This window comes from Oncorhynchus keta, chromosome 2, assembly GCF_023373465.1.
Source record: "Oncorhynchus keta strain PuntledgeMale-10-30-2019 chromosome 2, Oket_V2, whole genome shotgun sequence".
Taxonomy (NCBI): Eukaryota; Metazoa; Chordata; class Actinopteri; order Salmoniformes; family Salmonidae; genus Oncorhynchus; species Oncorhynchus keta.
Window position 1 is genome coordinate 51,506,158 of NC_068422.1, and position 23,114 is coordinate 51,529,271.

General features: G+C 40.7%; 1 protein-coding gene across 4 annotated transcripts in view; it reads left to right on the forward strand.

The window, feature by feature from the left end:
• The window catches only part of wdfy4 (WDFY family member 4), a 201,020-nt gene that overhangs the window by 95,246 nt on the left and 82,660 nt on the right, over positions 1 to 23,114 (forward strand). For all 4 annotated transcript variants that reach the window (XR_008078773.1, XM_052478455.1, XM_052478453.1 and 1 more), the window contains 12 exons: positions 8,861 to 8,972; positions 11,736 to 11,926; positions 12,209 to 12,364; positions 12,985 to 13,058; positions 13,183 to 13,344; positions 13,480 to 13,568; positions 15,246 to 15,342; positions 15,458 to 15,660; positions 17,219 to 17,385; positions 17,639 to 17,764; positions 17,954 to 18,106; positions 18,213 to 18,338. Coding sequence is in view for 3 of the 4 variants with exons in the window: in XM_052478455.1 (XP_052334415.1) it covers positions 8,861 to 8,972; positions 11,736 to 11,926; positions 12,209 to 12,364; positions 12,985 to 13,058; positions 13,183 to 13,344; positions 13,480 to 13,568; positions 15,246 to 15,342; positions 15,458 to 15,660; positions 17,219 to 17,385; positions 17,639 to 17,764; positions 17,954 to 18,106; positions 18,213 to 18,338 (1,656 nt within the window). In the remaining variant the exon portion in view is untranslated. The remainder of the gene's footprint in view (positions 1 to 8,860; positions 8,973 to 11,735; positions 11,927 to 12,208; positions 12,365 to 12,984; positions 13,059 to 13,182; positions 13,345 to 13,479; positions 13,569 to 15,245; positions 15,343 to 15,457; positions 15,661 to 17,218; positions 17,386 to 17,638; positions 17,765 to 17,953; positions 18,107 to 18,212; positions 18,339 to 23,114) is intronic.

The window sequence follows — 23,114 nt, forward strand, 5'->3', positions numbered from 1 at the left end:
TTGAGCTTTTACCAAAAAGTTATATTTTGGTTTCATCTGACCATATGACATTCTCCCTATCTTCTTCTGGATCATCCAAAGGCTCTCCAGCAAACTTCAGACGGGCCTGGACATGTACTGGCTTAAGCAGGGGGATAAGTCTGGCACTGCAGGATTTGAGTCCCTGGCGGCGTAGTGTGTTACTGATGGTAGGCTTTGTTACTTTGGTCCCAGCTCTCTGCAGGTCATTCACTAGGTCCCCCTGTGTGGTTCTGGGATTTTTGCTCACCGTTCTTGTGATCATTTTGACCCCACGGGGTGAGATCTTGCGTGGAGCCCCAGATCGAGGGAGATTATCAGTGGTCTTGTATGTCTTCCATTTCCTAATAATTGCTCCCACAGTTGATTTCTTCAAACCAAGCTGCTTACCTATTGCAGATTCAGTCTTCCCAGCCTGGTGCAGGTCTACAATTTTGTTTCTGGTGTCCTTTGACAGCTCTTTGGTCTTGGAGTGGAGTTTGGAGTGTGACTGTTTGAGGTTGTGGACAGGTGTCTTTCATACTGATAACGAGTTCAAACAGGTGCCATTAATACAAGGGCTGCCGGGTAGCCTAGTGGTTAGAGCATTGGACTAGTAACCGAAAGGTTACTAGTTCAAATCCCTGAGCTGACAAGGTACAAAATCTGTCGTTCTGCCCTTGAACAGGCAGTTAACCCACTGTTCCTAGGCCGTCATTGAAAATAAGAATTTGTTCTTAACTGACTTGCCTAGTAAAATAAAGGTAAAATAAATAAATAAAGTAATGAGTGGAGGACAGAGAAGTTACAGGTCTGTGAGAGACAGAAATCTTGCTTGTTTGTAGGTGACCAAATACTTATTTTCCACCATAATTTGCAAATAAATTCATAAAAAATCCTATAATGTGATTTTCTGGATTTTTTTCTTCTCATTTTGTCTGTCATAGTTGAAGTGTACCTATGATGAAAATTACAGGCCTCTCTCATCTTTTTAAGTGGGAGAACTTGCACAATTGGTGGCTGACTAAATATTTTTTGCCCCACTGTATGTAGCTTAAGAAACAAGGTTCATGAAATCAATAATTTGCTAGTAAAAGGTGACAGTCATAATATGACTATCTCACTTAGAGAATAGATTTGATGATACAGTGGTAGCAATAAAAGGTTATACCATTTACAGAAAATATAGAAATGCCAATGGTGGAGGTGTTACTGTTTATATTCAGAAACACATTCCTGTAAAGATTAGAGAGGATCGCATGATAAATACTGTTGAAGTAATATGGCTACAGGTTCATCTGCCTCACCTAAAGCCCATTCAAGTGCTAACAGTCAGTATCTGGATAACATGTGTTAAATACTTGATAATGTATGTGATGTCAACAGAGAGGTATGTTTAGCTGGGTGATTCAAATATTGACTGGTTTCCTCAAGCTGCCCACTCAAGAAAAAACTTCAAACTGTAACCAGTGCCTGCAACCTGGTTCAGGTTGTCAACCTACCAAGGTAGTTACAAATAGCACAGGAATGAAAGCATCAATATGTATTGATCACATCTTTACTAATGCTGCAGATATTTGTTTGAAAGACGTATCCACCCCATCGGATGTAGTGATCACAATATAGTAGCCATATCTAGGAAAACCAAAGTTCCAAAGTCCTAATATAGTGTATAAGACAATATAATACAATATGTTTTGTAGCGATTCCTATGTTGTTGACAAAAATAAGATTTGTTGGTCTGTGGTGTGTAATGAGGAGAAAACAGACGCTGCACTTGATACATTTATGAAATTGCTTATTCCAGTTACTAATAAGCATGTACCCATTAAGAAAATTACTGGAAAAACTGTTAAATCCCTTGGAATTGAACAATTGTTTGGTGGAGAAGGATGAGGCAAATGGAATGACAAATATGTTTGGCTGCACAACCGATTGGCAAATGTACTGCTAATTGAGAAATCATGTGACTAAACTGAATAAAAAGAAGAAACTACACTATGAAACAAAGATTAATTACATAAAGAATGATAGTAAAAAGCTTTGGAGCACCTTATATAAAATGTTGGGAAAAAAGGCAAACTCAGCTCCATCATTCATTGAATCAGATGGCTCATTCATCACAAAACCCATGGATATTGCCAACAACTTTAATTATTTTTTCATTGGCAAGCTTAGCAAATTTAGGCATGACATGGAACAAACGCTGACACTACACATCAAAGTATATCTGACCAAATTATGAAGACAAGCATTGTAATTATGGACTTCCGTAAAGTGAGTGTGGAAGAGGTGAAAACATTATTGTTGTCTATCAACAATGACAAGCCAGCAGGGTCTGACAACTTGGATTGAAAATTACTGAGGATAATAGCGGACTGTGATATTTCCAGTTTGCTTATTTGCCAGATTTTCAATGTAAGCCTACTAGAAAGTGTGTGCCCCCAGGCTTGGAGAGAAGCAAACGTCATTCTATTACCTAAGAATAGTAAAACCCCCTTTACATGCTCAAATAGCCAACTAGTCAGCCTGTTCCCCTTCATAAACTTAAAAAAATAGTGTTTGACCAGATACAATGCTATTTTACAGTAAACAAATTGACAACACATTTTCAGCATTTTTATAGAGAAGGACATTCAACAAGCACAGAACTTACAGAAATGACTGATGATTGGCTGAGAGAAAGTGAAGATGAAAGGATTGTGGGGGCTGTTTTGCTAGGCTTCAGTGCGGCTTTTGACATTATCGATCATAGCCTGCTGCTGGAAAAACGTATGTGTTATGGCTTTACACCCCCTGCTATGTTTTGGATAAAGAGTTACCTGTCTAACAGAACACAGAGGGTGTTCTTTAATGGAAGCCTCTCCAACACAATCCAGGTAGAATCAGGAAGGCCCCTTACTTTTTAAATCTTTACTAATGACATGCCAATGTGTCTATGCATGTGGATGACAACACTATACATGTCAGCTACTGAAAATTACACATGGGATAAACAAACATACAGTCAGTAACACAATAAAACAATCTATATACAGTGTGTGCCAATGTAGTAAGATTAGGGAGGTATGGCAATAAATAGGCCATGGTGGCGAAATAATTACAATTTAGCATTAACACTGGAGTGATAATGTGCAGAAGATGAATGTGCAAGTAGAGATACTGGGGTGCAAAGGAGCAAAAGAAATCTAACAATATGGGGATGAGTTGGGTGGGCTGTTTACAGATGGGGTGTGTACAGGTGCAATGATCAGTAAGCTGCTCTGACAGCTGATGCTTAAATTTAGTGAGGGAGATATAAGACTTCAGCTTCAGTGATTTTTGAAATTCGTTCCAGTCAATGGCAGCAGAGAACTGGAAGGAAAGGCGGCCAAATAGGAGTTGGCTTTGGGGATGACGAGTGAAATATACCTGCTGGAGCGTATGCTACGGGTGGGTGCTGCTATGGTGACCAGTGAACTGAGATAAGGCGGGGCTTTACCTAGCAAATACTTAGATGAATGGGGCCAGTGGGTTTAGCGACGAATATGAAGCGAGGGACAGCCAACGAGAGCATACAGGTCACAGTGGTGGGTAGTATATGGGGCTTTGGTGACATAACCGATGGCACTGTGATAGACTACATCCAATTTGCTGAGTAGAGTGTTGGAGGCTATTTTGTAAATGACATCGCCAAAGTCAAGGATCGGTAGGATGGTCAGTTTTACGGGGGTATGTTTGGCAGAATGAGTGAAGGATGCTTTGTTGCGAAATAGGAAGCCGATTCTAGATTTAATGTTGGATTAGAGATGCTTGATGTGAGTCTGAAAGGAGAGTTTACAGTCTAACCAGACACCTAGGTATTTGTAGATGTCGACATATTCTAAATCAGAACCGTCCAGAGTAGTGATGCTAGACGGGTGGGCGTGTGCGGGCAGCAATCGGTTTAAGAGCATGCATTTAGCTTTACTTGCATTTAAGAGCAGTTGGAGGCCACTGAAGGAGTGTTGTATGGCCATGAAGCACGTCTGGAGGTTAGTTAACACAGGGCCAGATGTATACAGATTGGGGTCGTCTGCATGGAGGTTGATTAGTGAATCACCAGCAGCAAGAGCGACATCATTGATGTATACAGAGAAGAGTGTCGGTCCGGGAATTGAACCCTGTGGCACCCCCATAGAGACTGCCAGAGGTCCGGACAACAGGTCATCTGTTTTGACACACTGAACTCTATCTGAGAAGTAGTTGGTGAACCAGGCAAGGCAGTCATTTGAGAAAACAAGGCTGTTGAGTCTGCTGATAAGAATGCGGTGATTGACAGAGTCGAAAGCCTTGGCCAGGTTGATGAAGACGGCTGCACAGTATTGTCTTTTATTGGCTGTTATGATATCGTTTAGGATCTTGGGTGTGGCTGAAGGCTAAGCTTTCAAATAATATGAAAACAAGGCCATGTATAGCATATTAGTATCTGCACCTAGCAAAATTGACAAACCATAACCTAAGCCCAACAGATAAACACTAATTATTCTAGCGGTGGCTATTTCGGTGGCTATTTGTCTGTTTGGCTAGCTAGTGAAAGTGACAGCTGAGTTTGACGCTTCGTGAGTGCAACCCATATTTACCGCTACGCACAACTTTTCTTGCCTGACAGACTATCTAATTAGCTAGCTAGCTTGCTATGGCAAGCAGCTTGGGCCATTTCCATATAATTTACATAGGTAGAAACAAGAATAAACAACCAACTAGTTAGCTGACTATATTCAGCTAAGCACTTCAACAATTTCCATGCTCCACACCGCTGATGTGCCCGCCTGTACCAACCAAGTAATCATGACAATCTATTCCCTAAGTTTCACTGTATCGACAACACCAAAAGAAGTCATATGACAGCATACCCTGTTTCTGGTTGATGACAACAGCCACGTGAATACAACAACAGGTTGTTTGCAACAGGTTGTTTAAAGTTCTTTTAAGAAAAACAAGGCCATTCTCGGCCACTATAGTACTTTATAGAAAGTCAGTTGATGGCCACTATGGGTTCGAAAAACTGCTGACTGCCAACCTGCATATAGAGAAGGGCACTCAACTTGTATTGCACTGATTCAGATGACAGATGATTGGTTGATGCTTTTGATGCATACAATCACATATTTGTGATCATTGTTGAATGGTCCTTGCAGCGTACCATCACAAATATGTGATTGGAACAGTAGCAACAGAATGTATGATGCAACGCACATGTTCAAACAGCAATGTTGTCTGAAAAGCATCTAAACAATGTTTTCTAAACTCAAACTTTATCATTCAAGCATCACACGGAACATATCCACAGCCAAACTCATTCCATAAACCAGTCTAAATAACAGGTTGCGCTGACAAAAAAAAAAAAAAAAACATAAGTTAGCGACCTAATAGCTAGACTTGTTTACAATGTACCACATCTCTGGTTAGAAAAATTAAGAAATGTAATATTGTTTAGAAAAGAGGCTTGTCAGTTAAGCTTACATGAACTAAATTCTTTATGATGGCAGCCATGTTTGTTTGACAAGTGAAAACTACCTAATCCCAGATTGCCAATTACTATCATACGCAAATCAACAAAGTCAAAGATGGCTGCATCCTTTGCCCGAAAAATATGAACTGAGTTTGGCCACTTTTTAGCTATTACAAATCTTCAATGTAATCGTTACAGTGTATACAATAACCAAAGCATATGACTTGACAATTTGTTTACAGTTTTGGACAAATCACAAAGCAAATAAAATGTTAGCACCCCACAGATCATCACCCCAAATACAAGCCTACTACCTAGCCTAACTGTAGCGCAAAAGCTTAACAGGGTTGCCAGATATGGGTGAAACCATTTTAGGGGGGAACATTTCATTTGTGGGAGATTTGAAGTCCACAGGGGGTAGAAATGGGGAAGGTATCGTGTGGTTATGTGATGCAGGAAATATTACTATGATGGGGGATTTATCAATAAATCGTGGGGCAAACACAGGAGGAGTTTATATACTACATAAAAATAAAACCCCTGGAAACGAGGGTCTGAGCTGGCAACCCTGAGTAACGATAATTACAATCTAAGTCAGTCAAGTGAACCATCCCTTCACCCCGTTTTGTTATAACATCTTTGGTTTGACAGACGTTTACGTGAAAATCAGAATGCATTGTATGATGTCAACAAACATGGCGCCACACAAGGCTGGCATTTAGTTTAGGATTAAGTCATCATAATCAGTACAACCTTCCAAAAAGTAATTTACACACATCAAATCTGTCCATTACAATCTATGATTACAATCTATGAATCAGAATGCATGATTTGTCACCAGAACTTCAAAACATGTGAATGAAACAGTAAACACATTATGCTCCATACATACCTACGGTGTGGTGTGCTACAGAAGAAATGATAACACGATATACAAAAACTATAATGATAATGTAATAAGGCACTTACCTTCTGACTGGAGATGCGCAAATGTCTGCATACTTGATCTGGGGAAACACTGGGGCTCTCGTAGAAGAGAGAAGTTTGTCCTGCTCAGTAAAGCCTCAAACATGAATTGCCTGCAAAAAAAGATATGCCCTCTCACTGTCAACTGTGTTTATTTTCAGCAAACTTAACATGTGCAAATATTGCTATGAACATAACAAGATTCAACAACCGAGACAAAAACTGAACAAGTTCCACATACATGTGGTCAGGAAATCAAACACAGAATGAGCAGTATGGCTGGTGGCATTGTCATGCTGGAGGGTCATGTCAGGATGAGCCTGCAGGAAGGGTATCAAATGAGGGAGGAGGTTGTCTTCCTCAACTCTGGCGCTTTGTCAGAGTGACCATCGGGTTCTTGGTCACCTCCCTCACCAAGGCGCTTCTCCACCGATTACTCTGTTTGGCTGGATGGCCAGCTGTAGGAGGAGTTTTGGTTGTTCTAAACGTGTTCCATTTAAGAATGATGGAGGCCACTGTGTTCTTGGGGACCTTCAATGCCGCAGCCATTTTTTTGGTACCCTTCCCCAGATCCATGTCTCGACATAATCCTGTCTCGGAGTTCTACGGACAATTCCTTCATCCTCATGGCTTGATTTTTGCTCTGACACTCACTTTCAACTCTGGGACCTTATATAGACAGGTGTGTGCCTTACCAAATCATGTCCAACCCATTGAATTTACCACAGGTGGACTCCAATCACGTTGTAGAAACATATCAAGGATGATCAATGGAAACAGAATGCACATGTGCTCAATTTCGAGTACCATAGCTAAAGGTCTGAATACAGACTACTCAGTATCGAGGGAAAGATGAACGGAGGAAATTACAGAGAGATCCTTGATGAAAACCTGCTTCAGAGATCTCAGGACCTTGGTCTTTTACCAAATAGGGCTATCTTCTGTATACCACCCCTAACAACTGAATGGTTCAAACACATTAAGCAGGAAAGAAATACTACAAATGAACTTTTAACATTTCAAGTAACACCTGTTAGTTGAAATGCATTCCAGGTGACTACCTCATGAAGCTGGTTGAGAGATTGCCAAGAGTGTGCACAGCTGTCATCGAGGCAAAGTTTTGCCACTTCGAAGAATCTAAAATCTAAAATATATTTTGATTTGTTTTAGACTTTTTTGGTTACTACATGATTCAATATGTGTTATTTCATAGGTTTGATGTGTTCACTATTATTCTATAATGTAGAATGGAATGAGTTGGTGTATCCAAACTTTTGACTGGTACTGTATATATTTTTTAAAATCCCCTTGATCAGAGCTAGATTATAGCTCTGGTCCAGAGCATTAGAGCACTACAGGCACCCATACCAACCGAGACATGTTTTTTGAACCTTTATTTTACTAGGCAAGTCATTTAAGAACAAATTCTTATTTTCAATGATGGCCTAGCAACAGTGGGTTAACTGCCTTGTTCAGGGGCAGAACGACAGATTTTTACCTTGTCAGCTCAGGAATTTGATCTTGCAACGTTCCAGTTACTAGTCAAACGCTCTGACCACTAGGCTACCTGCCCCCCAGGGTTAAGGTTTGTGCTTTGAGGTTCACAGACCAGGTGCCCTAAGCGTGCATAATCTGCAGCTGGATGCTTCCCTGTTGTTAATGGTTGTTTGGGTAATCTATTTAGGGGGGTTTGTGGTTGTTTTGCATTGTTTGTAGTTGTTTGTGATTGTTTGCGTTACCTGTTTGTGGTTGTTTGGGGTACCTGTTTGTGGTTGTTTGGGGTACCTGTTTGTGGTTGTTTATGGTGGTTTGTGGTTGTTTGGGGTGATTATTAGGACCCCATATTTCTGATTTGGGGTTGTTTGGGGGTTAATTGAAGTACTTGTTTGGGGTTGGCATATGCATAGACTTATTAGAATGGGCTTGGAACCTCTAATGCTGGCAATTTGACTGGTAAACTCATGAGTACACTCAAAATGGCTGCCTGGTATTGCGAGGCAATCTTTTCCATGGTCATGTAGAACATTCATTCAAATTATGTTAACTGATGTGAAACAACAAATCACATCACGTATTGATGGGTACACTTCCTGCTTTCACTTCTTCTTACTTTGCTCCTATGGGTATACTCGCAATGGCCGCCAGTCCACCCATTATGCCATCATTGAATAGGATGACAGTTCTATTCATTCTATTTCTATGGTTTGTGTTTGTTTGGGGTTGTTTGGAGTACCTATTTGTGGTTGTTTGGGGTATATGTTTGTGGTTGTTTGGGGATATTTGGGGTATCTGTTTGTGGTTGTTGATTAGTAGGACCGGGGAAGTCCTGACAATACCTGATCAGAAAATATAGGGCCCAGCGCTGTCCTGTCAGTACTGAGAGTGGAACAAATTGTATGTTGTCTCCGGTGTGTTCTATTTCAGATGGGAATCACGTCCAGAGATAACTCCACCCCTGTGTTCCTGTCTCAAAACATCAGCCACCACCTGACTGGCACTGCACGCACCATAGGAGCTGCACTGGTTGGACACTTTGGTAAACAACCAACATTCATTCAAATTAATTTGGTGCCCTTAACTGTTGTGGAAGACGTGTGAAATTGTATTTCTGTAAAGGGAAACTTTAGTATTCGGATCATATTATTTTCTAAGACTAACCAAATACACAGTGAACTCCTGTTTAACCCTTTACACTTGTGGGAATTGGCCTATATGGATAGGGCTAAATTGAAATGTTTCTTACAGAATAGTTATGAAATGCATAACCACAGTAGCAATTGAAAGGGAACAGTTTGGAGATAAGTTGAGTACACAACAGGTCACCTCAGACAAGACTGAATCCAAACATGGCACTGTTGTCCATTTTACATTTACAGAAAATACTCTGGATGCATTCAGTAGCATTTCCTGGACAACAAAATGAAAAGGGTTTGAGTAAGAGGACTAACTGGGGTCTCCAAGTGGCAACACACCTCTTCAAGGTGTGCACAGTCCTTAAGCAATTTCAATGCACTTTTTATGCCTTAAAGAAGAGTCTAACTATAAGGTACTTTTTTGAGCTTTCCTGGTTGTGCTGTTGAGGAACTAGATCAAGCACACTTGTAGTTGCTTTGTGAGGAACACAACTCTGCTAACCCTCCATCACACAATTACTGTTATTGTTTACGCAATCCAAAAATGGTCTATTCTTAATCGTAATATGGGTCAGGTGGACATGATTTGAAAGCCTGTTCTAATGCCAACATGACTAGCTAAGTTATAAAATATAATCTTATGGTGTTAGGCTTTCACAAGGCAATTCAGAGAAACACGTCGTCATTTTGGTGCGTGAGTGCATTGAATGTGAATGTGTCTTCACAATAAATAAACAAATAAGTAAATTATGTTCAAAACAACCCAAGGTATTACACAGTGGCTGTCAGTGCCGTTAAAGATGTGGAAAGACATTTTTTTTCATGAGCATGGCCTTATTTGTATTAGAGCATCTTTCATATTCCATTCGCCCAGTTCAATGTAACAGCAATAGGTTTAGGCTACTACATGATACTCACATTTTCCCTATACCCATCATGAAGTTGCTACAACCTAGCCTATGAATGAAAGTTTACAACGTTGGTGCACACAGGTCGATAGACAAATTTGAGGTGACAGACAGTGACTTTCAATATCGCCTTAAAAACTCTTGACTGCATCTAGCTGATATAACTTGTTCTCAACTAGCCTACCTGATTCAATAAAGATTAAATAAAAATAAAATAAAAAATATTGGGTGTAATCATTAGTCCAACGGTTGCAAATGAGAGTTTCTATTGGACAAATTCAGATTTTTTTCCTGCATTCTTCCACTTTTAAGAAAGGTTTTTCAACAGAATCAGCGGAATGAATACACCCATGATCAAGTGTAAACACAGTTCACTTTAATAGCAGCCACGTTGTATTCCTTCTCGCATCTAAGAGCTTTCCTCCTCTTACATTTTCCCTTCGCTTTTGCACATCACATCAGCTGTATGTGACCAGGTGAAAGAAACTTTCCAAGCCAAACCGCTACACACAGCCTACATCGTTGTCATCATATTAGCTAAGGTAACATCTTAGTCAGCATAGACAATTGAGCTAATGCGTTAGTAAACCTTTGCTTCTCCTTCATTTTGGAAGAAATTAATTTTTTCAGAACTGTCCAGCTATTGTTTTTCACTCTCTTTGAGTCAGCTACTCACCACATGTTATACACTGCAGTGCTAGCTATCTGTAGTTTATGCTTTCAGTACTATATTAATTCTCTGATCCTTTGATTGGGTGGACAACATGTCAGTTGATGCTGCAAGAGCTCTCATTGGCTGGAGCATGCCCTCAAGAAGTTCTCGTAATTAGTGTGTAAGTCTATGGAAGGGGGTGGAGAACCATGGACATCCTAGGTTTTGTATTGAAGTCAATGTACCCAGAGGAGGACAGAAGCTAACTTTCCTCCAGCAACACCATGGTGCTACCCTATGGAGTGCTGTTGAGGCTACTGTAAAACGTCTTTGCAAAATAGTGTGTTTTAATCAATTATTTGGTGACGTGATTATATTTAGGTTAGTTTTATCTAAAAATGATAATGTTTTACAATTTACATTTTTATGAAATTCACTGAGGAGGATGGTCCTCCCCTTCTTCCTCTGAGGATCCTCCACTGGTATGACTGCATGTCATATTGTAACTCTACATCATCTTGTAACTCTACATCTTGTAACTCTACATCAAACTCTACATCTTGTAACTCTACATAAATGTTGGCACTGTATATGACATGAGTTTTATGATTTGGAGATGTGAAGTATACCTTTGGACTCACAGGTGTTTGGCTTGCTTGTTTTACATCAAAGCAGAATTTATTATAATCCTCAACATCTCATCTTTCAAAATACATTGAGTCATCTTAATTTACAGCATTTTCCTCACTCAGACAACAAAACATTAGCAAAAGTTGACCAATTACCAGGGTGGACGGATGCAACGTCTGAATGAGGGAAATGCTGAAAATTAAGATGACTCAATGCAGTGTCAAGTTTAGAACGGTTATCCGTTAAAACACATACAGTGCTGTGAAGCGCAGAGCCAGAGCTCTGATGTTATTGTTCAGCCACTACATTCAAATTTTGTCACTTATTAGTACCCAAATCTGACGTTTCCAACCCGTATACGGGTACGAGTGTAAAGAGTTAAGAAATGTAAGTGTGCTTTCATCAGAGGTCAATCTGTATGGTACTATTAACTGTTCACAGTATACAGTTTGAACCTGTGTTGTGATGTCGGTCAGGAGTGCGGACATTCGCTCCCAGCAGCGCAGGGGATAGCTTTCTGTACCTTGGAGGGCCGGCGGTGATCCTAAGCATGGTTGCTATGGCGGCAGACGATGGAGCGCTGTACGCAGCAGTGAAAGTTTTGCTGTCTGTGTTGGAGACAAGCCCTGCCATGGAGCGGGAGATGACACGCATCAACGGCTACAAGGTAGGTACAACCCAAACACCTGTCATTAAAGTCGTGTTCATTAGGCACCAAATGGAATAAAATGGACTGAAACGGTGTGATTAACTGGACTTGAATGTTTTGAAATGTTTTCCACTGCATCCCCTAATGAACACAACCCAGTCAGGTCTTTACGAAACGGAATGGATAGAATTATGGTGCCTAATGACATACACATCTGTACAATAATGACAATAATTACATAAAAAAGTGGTTGCCTTGGAATGATGACTCTGTTCCCCATCTCTTCCTCCCTGTCTCTAGCTCCTAGCATTCCTGCTGAAGATTAAGAGCAGTGTGTTGAGCAGTAGAACCTTTCAGCTGGTGCTGTCTCTGTCTGGTTCAGTGGACCACCTGGGATCTGGAGCCGCTTGTCTACACAACAGACCCGCCTTCAATGCTCTGCTCTGTGACCTGGAGGTACCATACTCCTGTCTGGCCCCACACCAACCCTACATTCCCAAATCAACTATCAGTTAAATATAGACAGGGTGTACAAAATTTTAGGAACACCTGCTCTTTCCATGACATAGCTTTCACCGGGATTCACCTGGTCAGTCTATGATCCCTTATTGCAGTCACTTGCTAAATCCACTTCAATCAGTGTATATGAAGGGAAGAAGATGGGTTAAATATTTTTTTAATGCCTTGAGACGGATTGTGTATGTGTGTTATTTTAAGGGTGTTATTTTAAGGGTGAAAGGGCAAGACAAATATTTAAGTGCTTTTGAACGGGGTATGGAAGTGCCAGGCGCACCCATTTGAGTGTGTCAAGAACTGCAACGCTGCTTGGTTTTTCATGCTCAATAGTTTCCTGTGTGTATCAAGAATGGTCCACCACCCAAAGGACATCCAGCCACTTTGACACAAGAGTGGGCCAGCATCCCCGTGGAACGCTTTTGAGTCAACATGGTCCAGCATCCCTGTGGAACGCTCTTGACACCTTGTAGAGTTCATGCCCCGACGAATTGAGGCTGTTCTGAAGGGGGGTGCAATTCAACGTTAGGAAGGTGTTCTAACATTTGCTCCTTCCCTTGAAGGTGTGGAAGAACACTGCGGAAAGTCTGGACCTGTCAGTTCTCAATCACTTTTCTGAAATTCTGACATCATCAAGGTAGAGTATCTTCATGAGCCATCAACACAAAATGTTGTGCTACCTTGTTAACATTACACACTTACTTCAACCACAAGTAAATTGAACAAGGAACTTCTGCACCTCCACCCACTCTTTCCCCCAGTGGTGACCATGGTAATGCAAAGGTCATGCATAACCTGGGTCTGGTGCCTAAACTGCTCTTCCTATTGGCTGACCCCATGGTGACCCCCAGGAAAGTAAAGGTTGCCACCTGTATCATCACTTGCCTGCTTAGAGGACACTTCACCTCCACCGACATACGCAGGTACACAGGCATATGCAGTACTTACATGTTTCGTTTTAGCGTTGTCTTTTATGGGACAGCCATTCATTCTTCTTATTGTGCTGTGTGTATGTCACTAGTATATTAAACCAGGTGTGTGTTTTCTATTTGTTCCAGACTTGGCCTCTTCCTGGTGTACACCGTGCCTCCCCCAAGTGTGAGTGAAAGCTCTGGACTCTCTGACTCTCTTGATGAGGAAACCAAAGGTACAGCCCCACAAGTAGCCAATAGCTCTATTCCAGTCCAGCCTAATCTTGCGTGGACAGATGCACGTAACATAACTGGTGTCATAGTGTTTGTCAACAGACTGTGGGATGCGACGAAGAACAAGGAACTTGGTTCCAGCACACATTTGTTTTCAGATAAATTCTGATTTTGCAGGTGTTTGCGTCTTTGTAATTTCGGTAGGAAAGGGGACATTTGGCCCATAGATTTGTCTGTAACTTGCGAAGAGAGGTTGGAGCTTCCGCCCTGCTTCCATTCCTCGTTCTAGTATTGTCTAACACATCTCACCCAGAACTTAATCGAGCATCTGACGACACATTTTAGTTCTGGTTTACCAAGATTAAGTCCAGCCTAGCCTAACTCTAATCACATCCTTAACGCCCCCGCATAAACGAATTAGCATAACAATTAAAAAATCCCAGTCAAAATCTGTCTGTTTTAATTAGAGATATGTTTTTTTTTGCAATCCACCACATCCACGAAGGTCAGCCTTCCGCATCTGCGGTGGAAGGTGGCAGAGCTACAGCAGTTTTTGTCAGATCAAGAGTCATCCCGAAAATCGTCTTCTCACAAAAACATCTGTAGTGTCCAAACGGTTTTGCCAGCAAACTAATATGACCCCTCTATGGAAAGGCAAACATGATGGTGTTTTATGTTTTACTCTACGACCGCCACAAGAGTCACGGGACTCGTCTGAAGTTGGTACCGATGATTTGCCAATTTGTCTGTAGCGTCCGAACAGTTTAGGCTACACACATGTGACCCCGACATCGAAAGGTGAGACTCTCACAAACATGTTGGTTGTTTTGCTCTAGGGTGCCCACAAGCCTCACAAGACTTGTCTGAATGTAGCCCAGTACCAGTTTTTTTTAAATCTGGAAGTACAGTATACCCTTAGTGTACAAAATATTAAGAACACCTGTTCATAGACTGAACAGGTAAATCCTCTTGGACTTTTCACACATGACAGTGTCTAGGGTTTAATGTGAATGGTGCAACAAACAAAAAATCATTGATGAGCAATCAAAGGAGCTCAAGAATCGTGCAAACTAACAGGTGGGCCACAAAGAGACAAATAACAGCGCAGTACAACAGTGGTGTGCAGAACGGCATCTCGGAATGCAGAACTCGTCGGTCCTTGTCACGGATGGGCTATTGCAGCACCATCCTGCCTGGCCCCATCCCTCCTGGTGTCAACTGGTGGTGGTGTAAGGGTGTGGGGAATGTTTCCTGACACACGTTTGGTCCCTTGATACCGATTGAGCAGCGTTTCCATTCCCTGAAGAATTCAGGCTGTTCTGGCGGCAAATGGAGGTCCGACCTGGTTCTAGATGGTTGAACCTAATACACTGACCACTGAATGGAGGACAGACACAAAACTTACTTCCTTTGGATAAATGTTTTGACTGTGTTTTGCCATGTATGAATATGTTATATGTTATTTAATGCATTTCTATGGGCTAATAGCAGTAAGACCATATTCAACTATTTTTTTTGTGTATCTTTTTTTATACTTACAGGGACCTAAAATTAAAATTAAAATTGCTAAATGATCCATGGTATGGCCATCTTAAAACAATGCCATATATTAGCTTAGTAGAAACCCAACCACTGTCAGTGTTTAGTAATTCTCTCCTCTCTCTCTCTCTCTCCTGTAGCTCAAAGTTTTAGTCCAGCCAGACTAGTGTGGGTCCGTAATCAACTGCTGTCTTCTCTCTGTGACCTCATCAGCTCAGACAGTCTTCTCAATGCAGAGTGAGTACCTGCAGGGTCAAACCACTCACCATCGGGTTAACATGGGTTTCAATGGAACTACTGCATTTTTAACATGTTTGATCTACTGTGTGTGTGTGTGTGTGTCCACTGGCAGTGAGCAGAAAGAGCTGATCCAGACACTGGGCAGTGATTGGTTCCTGCTGTTCCTGCAGCCCCGCCTCCACTCTTCCACCCTGTGCCTAGGGCTCCGCCTACTCACACTTCTCCTGGCCAATCAGAGCGAGCGGAACAGCTTCAGAGAGGGCGTGTTCCCGGGAACCCTAGTAGAGAGCCTGGATGAACCCTCTGTTGTCATAGGTATGATATACAGTATCTAAACAAAAGTATGTTTTATAGTTCATTAACATGATTTGTATTATGTTTCATAAACATAAACATGTTGTTTTTTTTGACCCAGTCTTTCATTCTATTCATTCCACGTTGCAATGTTAAAGAAATCATTGGCATGTAGCTAGCTAGCTAGCTAGCAGAGGTTCAGTAATGATGAGAGACAAGAACTTCAATAAATGGGCCTAATGATTTAATAAATCATTTATACTGAACAAAAATATAAACGCAACATGTAAAGTGTTGGTTTCATGTTTCATGAACTGAAATAAAAGATCCCCAAATTTTTCCATAGGGACAAAATGCTTATTTCTCTCAAAAATGTTTTTTCAAATATGTTTACATCACTGTTAGTGATTTCTCTTCCTTTGCCAAGATTATCCATCCACCTGACAGGTGTTCAATAAGCTGATTAAACAGCATGATCATTACACAGGTGCAACTTGTGTTGGGGACAGTGAAAGGCCACTCTTTTGAGGGAGTGTGCAATTGGCATGATGACAGCAGGAATGTCCACCAGAGCTGTTGCGAGAGAATTGAATGTACATTTCTGTACCATAAGCTGCCACCAACTTCATTTTAGAGTATTTGTCAGTATGTCCAACTGGCCTCACAACCGCAGACCTCATGTAACCATGCCAGCCCAGGACCTTCACATCTGGCTTCTTCACCTGCCAGTATCATCTGAGACCACCATCATAAAGCCCTTTGGTATGGAGAAACTAATTCTAATTGTCAGGGCCTGGCTCCCAAGTGGGTGGGGTGGGCTGGCTCCCAAGTAGGTGGGCCCACCCATAGCTGCGCTCCTGCCCAGTCATGTGAAATCCATAGACTATGGACTAATGCATTTATTTAAATTGACTGTTTTCTTATATGAAATGTTACTCAGTAAAATCTTTGAAATTGTTGAATGTTGCATTTATATTTTTGTTCAGAATATAACTAGGCAACAAGAACTTAATGATTTGATGAATAATGTATAAATAGGCAACAACCAGCTGATTGTCAAGTCAATAATATTGTTATGCAGGATAGCTAGGCTAAAGGCAAGCTAACACACAATAACATCAAGCAGCTGAAATGACTGCAAACTATGTGCACTTCTGTTTCTTTCACCTTCATTTCTTTATCGCCATTTTCTTTGTTTATAATGACCCTGATAACTAAATTTGCCTTGCTCAGAGAAGCTGTCAGTCATGCCTGTGGGAGAGTGGATGTTAACAGGAATTACCTGTGGAATGCGGGTATTGTGGTGCAATAATTCCCTGCTATCAACCAATCAGCATCCAGGATCCAAACAACCCGTTTTCTAATTGTTTATATTACATGAGTAGATATGCAAAGAAGTTTATACTCTCATCGTGTCGACTGTGTAGACTTACACTCTAATCAATGGCTTGTTGTTTTCTGTACTACCCTCCAACCGAACGTATTGTAAAACACCTTAAATACCCACCGGAGTCTGGCACCGGTGGTGTATTTTTTCCTTTAATGTATTGTATGGTATTTGTCTTTGTGTGTCTCTTAGACAACCTGAGAGCTTATGAGTGGTCCTATGAGTGTCAGAGTGTCACCTGCGCAGGCTTCGACGTGCTGCAAAGGCTTCTGGTCCGCCAGCCTCACCTGCCTCAGGTGTACGGAGCACTGGCCGCTCTACTGCTGGGGAAGAGAGGAGGAGAAATGCCTGACGGACAGGTAACATGACACTAACTGACCTGGATATAAAGTAGTTCAAGTACATTAAAGTAACTTAAGTTATATTGAAGTGACATGGCAAGATATTAGGAGCATTTTAATAGGGCTCCTACCACTCCTGTTATTTTGAACAATTCAATTCTCATGATTAACTGTAAAGTAAATCAAACAAAGCTAAATCTATGTTGGCATCCATGAGATGATTCCTGTGTTGGACTTTAAAAGTGTATGTCCTCTGTGGTCTCCTTTGTAGCTGGATCTGGATGAATTTCTGCAGGCAGTGATTGACAGCACAGAGTACACAAACTCTGCTCCCTTACAGCTGTGTTCCAAGTCTGCAGCCATGCTACTGGAGCTGGTCAAGGCCATCATCACAAAGGTGAGACAACTGGGTTCAAAACATAACATAGAAGTTATTTTACATTCTCACTCTGAGACAATTGCGCTAATGTAATCTCAAAGCACTTAACATTGTAAATGGCTACTAATAATGGCATCAGTTTGAACTTACTATACACCCTTCCTCAATCTAAATACTGTCCTGTTTGTTGTCGCTCTCCATGTATAGCGGTCATCTGCCGCTGATGCATCTTGGGAGTTGCAGTTTCCCGGCAGTGTTATGCAGTTCCTCTGTCTGGTACATAATCACCGCCCCCGAGACCCACTATGGACGTCTCCAGAGTTTCTACACACGCTCGCCAGCACTGTGTTTCCCCCTGAGGTGTGTGTGTCTTTCTCCTCCTCTATTTCATCTTCCTTTTGTAGTGGCATCAGACCTATGATGGGGGTTTTCATAAATAGTGAAATTCTTGCTCTCATCTCCTCAGAGTGAAGAGGAGGTGTGTCAGCCAACCAGGAAGCAGGTGTGTGACTTCATCCGTATCCTCTTAATGGACAGCCTGCTCAACGTGCCTGCCAAAGAACACACACACCCCCTACTGCTGCTACTGGAGGTACACACACACACACACACACACACACACACACACACACACACACACACGTGAGGTTAATAAACGACTGTATTCCCCTGTTTTATCCAGGATGTGCCGCTCTTGGCCCAGTTATAAGAGAGAGAGGGAGAGTATTCATTGAGTACCTTAGGATGCACACTAATAATTCAATATTAACCTTTCAAGCGCGGAACCCCTCGACAACATTTCTCTGAAAAGGCAAAAATATTTTTGGGAAATATGTAACTTTCACACATTAAAAAGTCCAATACAGCAAATGAAAGATAAACATCTTGTTAATCTACCCATCGTGTCCGATTCAAAAAATGCTTTACAGCTAAAGCAAAACATATGATTATGTTAGATCACCGCCAAGTCGAAAAAACACAGCCATTTTTCCAGCCAAAGATAGGAGTCACAAAATGCAGAAATATAGATACAATTAATCACTAACCTTTGATAATCTTCACCAGATGACACACATAGTACATCATGTTACACAATACATGTATGTATTGTTCGATAATGTGCATATTTATATCCAAAAATCTCAATTTACATTGGCACCTTACTTGCAGTAATGTTTTGATTCCAAAACATCCGGTGATTTTGCAGAAATACTCATAATAAACATTGATAAAAGATACTAGTGTTATTCACAGAATTAAAGATAGACTTCTCCTGGGACATGTGAGGGGAGGCTAGCGTCCTACCTGGCCAAAAGCCAGGGAAAATGCAGAGCGCCAAACTCAAATAAATTACTATAAAAATCAAACTTTCATTAAATCACACATGCAAGATAGCAAATAAAAGCTACACTTATTGTGAATCCAGCCAAAATGTCAGATTCCAAAAACGCTTTTGGGGCGAATGCAAACGATGCTATTATCTGAGGATTGCACCTCCGTAAACAAAGAGAGAAACCATATTTCAACCCTGCAGTCGCGACACAAAACACAGAAATAAAAATATAATTCATGCCTTACCTTTGATGAGCTTCTTTTGTTGGCACTCCAATATGTCCCATAAACATCACAAATGGTCCTTTTGTTTGATTAATTCCGTCAATATATATCCAAAATGTCAATTTATTTGGCGCGTTTGATCCAGAAAAACACAGGTTCCAACTTGCTCAACGTGACAACATAATATCTCAAAGTTACCTGTAAACTTCAAACGTTAAGTATTTTCTAACGTAAATAATCGATAAAATTGAAGACAGGATGATCTGTGTTCAATACAGGAAGTAAACAAACTGAAGCATGCTTTCTGGTCACGCGCCTCTATCTAACAGTACACTTCAAGTGACCCTCGTTCAAGATGGCCGTACTTCTTCATTACACAAAGGAATAACCTCAACCAATTTCTAAAGACTGTTGACATCCAATGGAAGCGATAGGTACTACAAGAAGGTCCCTTAGAAATCTGGATTCCCAATGAAAATCCATTGAAAAGAGGGTGACCTCAAAAAAAAGATCTGAATGGTTTGTCCTCGGGATTTCGCCTGCTAAATAAGTTCTGTTATACTCACAGACATGATTCAAACAGTTTTAGAAACTTCAGAGTGTTTTCTATCCATATCTACTAATAATATGCATCGTAGCAGGCAGTTTAATTTGGGCATGCATTTAATCCGGACGTGAAAATACTGCCCCGTGTCAGCAAGAAGTTAATACAACCGCTGTCTCAAGTTTCAAAAACACTTTACGGAAAAAGCATAATCTGAGAACGGCGCTCAGAGCCCAAAACAGCCATTTTGGAATCAACAAAGTTAGAAACAACACCATAAATATTCACTTACCTTTGATGATCTTCATCAGAAGGCACTTCGACAATAAATGACTGATTTGTTCCATTTATGTCGAAATAGCCACTTGTTGTTAGCGTGTTCAGCCCAGTAATCCATCTTCATGAGGTGCAGGCACTTCATCCAGACAAAAACTCAAAAAGTTCCATTACAGTCCTTTAGGAACATGTCAAACGATGTATGGAATCAATCGTTAGGATGTTAACATAAACCAAATTCTAGGACCAATTTTACCTGTACAGCTGCTGACTGTGAATGTTTCTGATCTCCTATCTTCTCGTGTTGAGGTTTAGAGCTTCAGAGTTTCTAACCATTTCAAAGTGTGGACCACGTTCTCACATATTTTGGTCTCATAGTGATCTCAATGATTGATTTACATGCCAGCTGCTGGTGTGTAAAGTTGTCGGGAGCTGAACCCTGAATAATCAATCATTAAGACCACTACGAGACCAAAATACATGTTTTGGTCTTGTAGTTTTAACCATTCGTGACATCTGGTTTACACCGTCCGTGTGCTTAGTCTGTAGAGTTTAAACCATATCGTAACGTTCAGCTCATGCTGTCCGTCAGGCTGGTATAATGTACATTTCTTTAACGAGTCCTTTTTAAGCACTCTGGCCAAAAGGGGCATTCCATCACACCAACACAATGTCTGTTCTCACTTGGGCATAGTTGTTGGCTGGGCACAAGTTGATATGAAAAGCAATTATCTCATTTAGAAGGCTAAAATCACATTGCTATCTTCACAAAAGTATTTTCATATTTAATCATATATTTTATACAACATTTAGATGTAAACTTAGTACATAGGATGTGTACACTTTTCAGAGTTACAGTTACTTAGTTATACCATCCATAATGGCATCACAAAATAACAAATCATATGCCAGGATTATTCTTTCGATCCCCACGGACCATTCTTAATATTCCTATCTTATGAATATTGTTCCAATGTTCATTCTTTGGCCGTTCGAGTTTTTGGCGGCAAATGTCTACTGTAGACAAAGGGCTTTCTTTCCCAATACTGCAGGGCAAAAAAATAGAAAGTTCTCTCTGAATTTACAACCCGATGTTAAGGCGTCAAGATTGGCACAGCCCCCCTTCCCCTCTTCTGTCGGAGAGAGGAGGTCTGGCTATCTTCAAACATTTGCCTAGCTAATGGGTCTTTTGATCTACTGTCAGGTGAGTCATGACACTGTCTATAGCATGCTATTAGATACTCATAGACTCACATCTTGACTGGCTGCATCACCATTTGGTATGGCAACTGCTTGGCATCCAACCTCAAGGCGCTACAGAGGGTAGTGCGTATGGCCTAGTACATCACGGGGGTCAAGCTTCTATACCAGGCGGTGTCAAATGAAGGCCCTAAAAAGTGTCAAAGACTCCAGCCACCACAGTCACAGACTGTTCTCTACGCTACTGCACGTCTAGCGGTACCAATGCACCAAGTCTGGAAGCAACCAGACCCTGAACAGTTTCTACCCCCAAGCCATAAGACTAAATAGTTAGCCCGGGTAGCTATTGGTTATCTGCATTAACCCTATTTGCACTCACACTTTTGACTCATCACATACGCTGCTGTTACTGTTTATTATCTATCCTGTAGATAGATCATGTACATATCTACCTCAATTGCCTCGTACCCCCACAACAACTCGGTACAGGTACCCTGTACATATAGCCAAGTTATCATTACTCATTATGTATTTATTCCTTGTGTTATTATTTTTATATTATATATATATATATATATATATATATATATATAAACATTGTTGGGAAGGGCCAATAAGAAAGCATGTCACTGTTAGTGTTCACCTTTTATTTATGGAGCATTTGACAATGCTCCAAATAATTTTATTTTATTTGACTTCCAATCATTTTGCTAACGCTAGTTAGCATTGGCTTGCGAAACTACCTCTAACTTCTTTCATACTTTACACAGATGCATAACATGTCTACTAGTTCATCTGACTCTTGGGAAGTTGATAAAGGATTTCACTGCCAAAATCCCAAAATATCCCTTTAAAAACCTGTTTGGGCTGCAATCTCGTTAACGGGATGATATGACAGTCAGTGAAAGTGCAGGGCGCCAAATTCAAAACAGAAATCTCAATTAAAATTCCTCAAACATACATGTATTTTATACCATTTTAAAGGTAGTCTTGTTGTTAATCCCACCGCAGTGCCCAATTTCAAATATGCTTTTTAGCGAAAGCACCACAAACGATTATGTTAGGTCACCACCAAACCACAATAAAAACAGCAATTTTTCTTGCCAAAGAGAGGAGTCACAAAAAGCACAAATAGAGCTAAAATGAATCACTAACCTTTGATGATCTTCATCAGATGACACTCTTAGGACTTCATGTTTCACAATACATGTATGTTTTGTTTGATAAAGGTCATATTTATATATAAAATCTGAGTTTACATTGGTGCATTACATTCACTAGTTCCAAAAACATCCAGTGATTTTGCATAGGCACACCGATTCATCAGAAATACTCATCATAGATGTAGATTATAATACAAGTTATACACATGGAATTATAGATACCTGTACCTTTTTAAAAACTTTACAGAAAAAGCAAACCATGCAATAATCTGAGACGGCGCTCAGAACAATAGTCAAATTAGCTGCCATGTTATAGTCAACATAAACCATAAATGACATGCTAAATATTCCCTTAGCTTTGATGATCTTCATCAGAATGCATTCCCAGGAATCCCAGGTCCACAATAAATGCTTGATTTGTTCGATAATGTCCGTTATCTATGTCCAGTTAGCTACTTTTGTTAGCGCGTTTGGTACACCTATCCAAACGCTGGTGCTGGTCGACCATTTTTTCTGACAAAATCTTCAAAACGTTACTTTACAGGTCGAAGAAACATTTCAAACTAAGTACAGAATCAATCATTAGGATGTTTTTATCATATATCTTCAATAAAGTTCCAACCGGAGA